This window comes from Octopus bimaculoides, chromosome 6, assembly GCF_046866305.1.
Source record: "Octopus bimaculoides isolate indiv1 chromosome 6, ASM4686630v1, whole genome shotgun sequence".
NCBI lineage: Eukaryota > Metazoa > Mollusca > Cephalopoda > Octopoda > Octopodidae > Octopus > Octopus bimaculoides.
Genome location: NC_142933.1, coordinates 48,296,251 through 48,303,750, shown reverse-complemented (window position 1 = coordinate 48,303,750; position 7,500 = coordinate 48,296,251). Strand labels below are relative to the sequence as shown.

Here is a 7,500-nt window from a genome sequence, read left to right as displayed (position 1 = left end):
TAGAACTAAAAACAAAATATTTTCTTATTTGAAATACAATCTTAGCTGCAATATTTTTCAGCTTTCACTTTCTGTCTTAAACTTTTCCAAGTTCAATTAAGAATATTATCACTCCACCACCCACATTTTCCAGCTAGTCCACTCTTTCTGCAGCCCAATAATAATTGCTAATGCAAGCAAAACTTGGAATGTTTAAAATGCGGAAAAAAAATTGACTTTTTTCTCAATAAGTTTAAGCTATAGTGAAAAAGTAAATTTCGTAAATTGGCAAAAGTAAATTCTATAAAAATACCAATCAGGAACCCGAGATGAAAGGAAAAAACCTAATAAAGCAGCAGTAGATAAATTAAATGAAGCTAACCAGAAGCAGTACAAAAAATATAAGTCAACCAGTTCCAGGCAAAAGAGGTTTGATTGTGATCACTTTCTTGAGAAACACTTTGAGCCTATCGTGAGTCTCCACATTGCTATGGTGCTGGGCAAATAAGTTTTAGATCATATTAATTCTTTTTAAACACAGTAATTTGTCTAACCTCCACTCAATCTTCACAACACACACACACACACACACACACACACACACACACACACACACACACACACACACACACACACACACAATGGACCTCTTTCAGTTTCCTTATACCAAATCCACTCACAAGCTTTTGGACACTTGCCCAAAGTGTCATGCAGAGCGACTGAACCCAGAACCATGTGGATGGAAAGCAAATTTATTACCACAGGATCATGCCTGCACACACACACACAGGCACGCACACACATACAGAGAGAGAGAGAGAGAGAGAGAGAGAGAGAGAGAGAGAGAGAGAGAGAGAAGGCTTGATGTAAACACGAAAAATAAAACTCAAACAAAACATGAATGTATATATATATAAATATGTGTGTGTGTGTATATATATATATATATATATATAATATATATATATATAAGTAAATATGTGTGTGTGTATATATATATACATATATATATATATATATATATATATATATATATATATATAATGTATATTTATTCATATTTATCAGAAGCAATGAAGTGACTCAAGGATGAAGAGTTTTGTGCATTAGCACTCATCATGCGTTAGCACTTTTATATCTGTATTCACATACACTTACATGTATGTATGTATATGCAACCATGCTTCAATATATTCTTAGACATACACATATCCATATGTCTATACATACAAAAACATATTCAAATATATGTGAAAACATACATACACAACACACACATATGTACATTTCTAAACACACGTATACACACCCATACTTGTGGAATATATAATTTCATATAAGCACATTATGTTTGTGCAAACATGTATATATGAAGCTATGCTGATATATCACAATATATATAAATATTGAAAGGAAATTAAAAATAATAAATATTAAAATGAATAAAAAATTAATAAAGTTTTTTTTAAATGTTATTTTACATCTATAGTGCTATAAAAGCAGATCATTAATATTACATTTCATTAATTGCTGAATAGATGAATCTACTTTTGTCTGTCTGTCTGTCTTTCTCTCTCTTTCTTTTTCTTTACAGTTAAAGGAATTACTTTCAAACCTATCAAGCAAAGTCCACCAAGTTACTTTTGTAGTCAGGAATGCAGTGTATCAGTAATTGGTCTGTTGGAAACATGTAACCAATGGTTTCCAACATAAATAACGAACTCAATGTGTATTACAACCATGTAACTTCTCTTTCTTGCTGTATCATGTAATTTTAAATATTCTGAAGAATTTTGCACATTTACACTGTTGAAGCTGTTTCCGTCCAAGTGTTGGGTTACAATTTTTAATCAAAGTTATTTTGAAGAATTTGGTTAACAGCTGATATCTGGAAAGGGTTAAATGTTAAAATAAAATGTCTCTAAAATTTAGCACTACCATCAGAGGCAAGCCATGTAAATGGCAGACAAGCAATTGTGATATCTGAAGTATTAAAAATGAAAGAGTTAAATAATGAAAGTTGATAATATTGATAGTGTTCAGGAATAGACTGAGCAGCTTTAGGTTTGTGATAGCATTGAACTTATGGCATTGTTATATAGTGATATTGATTATGACTATAAAAGGATGTTTGTGGTTAAGAATGGGTTCAATAAGAATTACAATTATGGTCTTTTTTTCCATTTATAATTTCTAGGTACAATGGGCAAAGCATGTTGGCTGTCATGTAATTGGAACATGTTCATCTGATGAAAAAGTTGAATTTCTAAAGGTAGGATCCAAAATCTAACCAAAATTGTTACAAAAATATTATATATAATTATGCAAGTAAGGAGACCAATGCTTACACATTCTTTCTATGTTCACTTATTGATTTTATTACAATCCAATCTATGATTCCATTTAGATAACTCATCCTTTTTATTAATCTGGTTCATCTTCAGTCCTGATTATTGATATTACAATTAAGGGAATATATTCCAAACCTATTTTTTTACTTCGAGATCAAGTGTTTTTGTTTTAACTATATTCATTGACAACCTGTTGCTTTTATGTTGTTCCCCCTTGCATAGTGTGTGTATATATTCACCTATTACTAATAGCCCTTTTCTAAATGTTTTCAGTGATTACACTACATAATAAAAATTGCTTCAGATGATTTTTGTATTATTTTTACATATTTCCATGATAGTAAAATTCTTTTTATAATAGTATTAATATTTTTTAAGTTACATCAAGAATTATATTCTATCATGTGTAACATTGTCTGTGTTCAAAATACATTCATATCTAACTTCTGTTTCTATGTAAAACTTACCAGAATAAAAAATAGTAGACTTTATTGATGTCAATTTGTTGAAATATTCATACAATGAGTTACTAGTAATATAACATTAAACAATAGGCTGCCTGGGAAAACCCAAGAAAATATGCTTAAGTATTTATAAATATTTGATGATGATGAACTTCTTATTGTTCTGGAACATTCTATGGTATATAGTAGTGTTTTACAAGTATTCATATATGTTGTTTTCTTTGAAAACAGTAAGATGAAAATTAAAAAGAAGAATCACAAAGATTTTCAATATTCTTCTTGTGTCACATTTGTTAACCTTGAATACAACATAATGAATTTTGTGTTTAAGTGTTACAGATAATATAATGATGGCTTCTGGGCACTGCAAGATATCTGCTTACTGATATTGTTATATTGATCCAAAACAAATCAAATATGTTATTTTGCAGAGTACCAAATATTATCTTGCAGATGAAAGTTATTTTGACTATCTCATTGGAGACCAGGGCAAGTCATGATCATCTCATGTAATCTGTGATGGTTGCAAATCTACACTGTAGGGTTGGATGCATGACAGTAGGAAATGCATGCTCTTTGCTCTTCTGAAATCTGGCAAGAACCAACAAACCATTTAAATGATAGTTTATTTCTATATGGTGGATACATCTACTTATAAAGACCACAAGATTAGAAGAATCTGGTTTATCTTGATATCTCATCTTCAGTTCCACCAATTTGTTTAAGTTTTGAATCAACATATGAAATTGACATTAAAGTGTTGGATCATGATGAAGATTGAGAAGAAGAGTAAGCAACATATTTCTACAAGGAACTCCACTTCCCAAACCAACAAGAGCTTGATGACCTTGTCATTCTGTACACTTGAAAGAAAACTACAAAAATACAAGAATATGAAAGTTTTGTTTGAAAAGATCATGATGTCTACAAGAATGGTGTATATGGTGATTTTAAGATGTTAGGATTCTTACTTAGATTGCAAGTTGAATATATGAACAGCCTTACTTTTTGACCTTGTAGGATAGCACAGATAGAGAAAAACCTATGACCAAAAGAAAAAAAAAAGATCAGTCCTGCAGTCAGGCACCCAAAATGTAAAGTACAATTCTCTTGTGTGCGTGTAGAATATCCTTCTGCCTCTGCTCCACAGAAAACTTGGTCTGATACAGCAATTCTTCACAGCCTTAGATGGTGATGGTGAAAACTATGCCGACTTATGAGCAATGTTTCTGAAGTTTTCTGATGCAAAGTTTACTGCTGATGTGTTTGTTGGACCCTAAACCCTAAACCCTTGTTATGAATATGACATTGGTGGAGAAAAGAGATTTGAATGTATTCAAGAACATCGCCAAAAGGACCACAAGATAAGAGAATATCCAGATACCTCATCTTCAGTCTCACCAACTTGTTTAAGCTTTGAATCAACATATGAAGTTGACATTAAAGTGTTGGATCATGATGAAGATTGGGAAGAAGAGTAAGCAACATACTTTTGCGAAGAACGCCATTTCCCAACCCAGCAAGTGCTTGATGACCTTGTTACCCTGTCAAAAGGTTTCATGGCAACAGTAAGATGAACTTAAAGGCTCTTATTTTATTGAAGAGCTATTTGAAAGTTACAGAATTATGGGATGCAAAATACCACCTAAGTTGAATTGCTGCACTGTCATTTGAAATTCTTTGACTGCAACTTGATGCTATGTCCATCAGGACATATAGCTAGTTGATGAAGTGATATCAGAGAAGGTGGAATGAGTCAGTGATGGGCAATTATATTTGGAACTTGGTTCAAGAAGATAGTAGACCTTACAAGAGATAATGATGATCCAATATTCACTTCTGTGCTTACTGATGTTTTGATCCATTGCATAACCATAGTTATAATTTTGTTGCATTATTCATGACTTCTCATTATATTATACAATTTGTATAATATGTTATATAAAGCAGTTAAAATTATGATGATTGTATTATAATAAATATTATTTTCACAATTATTATGCAAATTGTTATTGGTGTACAAAAATTGTGATTTTTGTATTCAGCATGCCAAAAAAAGAAAGAAAAAAAAAAGAAAAAAGGGGCGAGGGGTATAACAGAGCTTTCATAAAAGTCTGTTATAATAAATGACAAATTTTATATAGCATCTAAAATCAATATTTCAGTATTTTGGTACCTAGAATTATGGATTCTAAAATGTCAGAACCATTTTAGAAAACTTCAATATGTTGTTATTTCGTCATCATCATCATCATCATCATTTTGACATCATCTGGTTTCCATGCTGGCATGGGTTGGACGGTTTGACTGGATCTGACCAGCTGGAGTGCTGCACCAGGGTCCAATTATCTGTTTTGGCATGGTTTCTATGGTTGGATGCCCTACTTAATGCCAACCACTCTACAGAGTGTACTGGGCGCTTTTTATGTGACACTGGCACCAGTGCAGCATGGGTGCTTTATATGTGACACCAGCACAAGTGCATCTAATGTGGCGCCAGCATGAGTGCTTTTAACACAGTACCGGCATGGGTGCTTCTAATGCGACACCATGACAGTTGTATTTAATGTGACATCAGCACGGGTGCTTCTAACATGACTCCAGTATGGGTGCTTTTAACGTGGCACCTGTATGGATGCCTTTAATGTAGCACTAGTATGGGTGCTACTAACATGGCACCAACAGTGCTTTTAATGTGGCACCAGCATAGATACTTTTAACATGGCACCAGCACGGGTGCTTCTAATGTGGGACCAGCTTGGGTGATTGTAATGCAGCACCAGTACATATGGAATAAAAACTTTTGATGTGCTTGAAATTCCTTATTAAGCTCTTATAACATTTTTCAGTCAAAAATATTTCATCAGTTTTGTATCATTATATAAATTTTGATATACCTGGCATAATATTGTTTACATTTTTATAAGTAACTTTATACTACTTCCTCATAACATCTCAGGAGACAGAGATATGAATGACAAAACTAGTCATTTTAACCTTCATTTCAAGTGATTGAAAGCTCAGTGGTTTAATCAAGAGACTTACTTTCACCGTGTGACTTAATATATGTTTATTAAAATTTGTATACATATTTATTCATAACCCATATAACTCTAGCTGTATTGTTATTCTAGTATTCCATCCATCTATCCATCCATCCATCCATCCAACCATCCATATGTACATTGCAAAGTTAAGACCTTGATGAAGAATATGTTTAAGTATATGTATCATCATCATCATCATCATCATCGTTTAACGTCCGCTTTCCATGCTAGCATGGGTTGGACGATTTGACTGAGGACTGGTGCAACCGGATGGCTACACCAGGCTCCAATCTAATTTGGCAGAGTTTCTACAGCTGGATGCCCTTCCTAATGCCAACCACTCAGAGAGTGTAGTGGGTGCTTTTACGTGTCACCCGCACGAAAACGGCCACGCTCGAAATGGTGTCTTTTAAATAATAATAATCCTTTCTACGATTGGCACAAGGTCTGAAATTTTGAGGTAGGGGGCTAGTTGATTACATTGACCCAGTGCTCAACTGGTATTTATCTTATAGACATTGAAAGGATGAAAGGCAAAGTCCACTTTGGTGGAATTTGAACTGAAAATTTGAGGATGGATGGAATGCCGCTGATCATTTTGCCCGGTGTTCTAATGATTCTGCAAGCTCACCACCTTAATAATAATAATAATAATAATAATAATGCTTTCAAATTTTGGCAGAAGGCCAGCAAGTTTGAGGGAGGGAGTAAGTTGATTACATTGACCTTAGTGCTCAACTGATACTCATTTTATTAACCTTGAAAGGATGAAAAGCAAAGTCAACCTTGGTGGAATTTGAACTCAGAATATAAGTACAGATGAAATACCTGCTAATCATTTTGCCCAAGTGCTAAAGATTTTGCCAGCTTGTCACCTTAATAATAATAATAATAATAACAACAACAACAACAACAACAACAACAACAACAACAACAACAACAACAACAATAATAATAATAATTTAAAAAAGGATTGACGTAACTTTTCATGAAGGTAAATAGTCAAGACGAAGAGTGTGATTCGATTGTATACATATTTTATTAGTTGAACAATATTTCAACAGTACATCTGTCTTTGTCAAGTTCAAAATAAGAGGTGATTAAAAATTCAAAATTACAGAAATTTAAACGTAAAGTATGAACGAGAGCAATCAGCGTCCATACGTTGATGGAATGACATCATCAGTTTTTAAGTTTTATAACAGGTGGAAAGAAAGAAAAAATAGAAAAAGGAAGATGACAGAAAAAAGGGAAAGAAAAAGAGAGAAAAAAGAATATTCAGTCAATGTATGGACGCTGGTTGCTCTCGTTTATACTTTGTTTAAATTTCTGTAATTTTGTAATGATTGAATATTCTTCTTTTTTTTTCCCTTTTTTTCTGTTGTTTTCCTTTTTCTATTTTTTTCTTTCTTTCCGCCTGTTATAAAACTTAAAAACTGATGATGTCATTCCATCAACGTATGGACGCTGGTTGCTCTCGTTCATACTTTACGTTTAAATTTCTGTAATTTTGAATTTTTAATCACCTCTTTTGAACTTGACAAGGACAGATGTACTGTTGAAATATTGTTCAACTAATAAAATATTTATACAATCGAATCGCGCTCTTTGTCTTGACTAATAATAATAATAATAATAATAGTAATAATAATAATAATA

The 7,500-nt window shown here is 32.6% G+C and overlaps 1 protein-coding gene across 2 annotated transcripts in view; it reads left to right on the top strand.

The window, feature by feature from the left end:
- LOC106873390 (prostaglandin reductase-3) overlaps window positions 1–7,500 on the top strand; it is a 112,677-nt gene that overhangs the window by 84,030 nt on the left and 21,147 nt on the right. For both annotated transcript variants that reach the window (XM_052968857.2, XM_052968858.2), the window contains exon 8: window positions 2,177–2,251. In XM_052968857.2, the coding sequence (XP_052824817.1) occupies window positions 2,177–2,251 (75 nt within the window). The remainder of the gene's footprint in view (window positions 1–2,176; window positions 2,252–7,500) is intronic.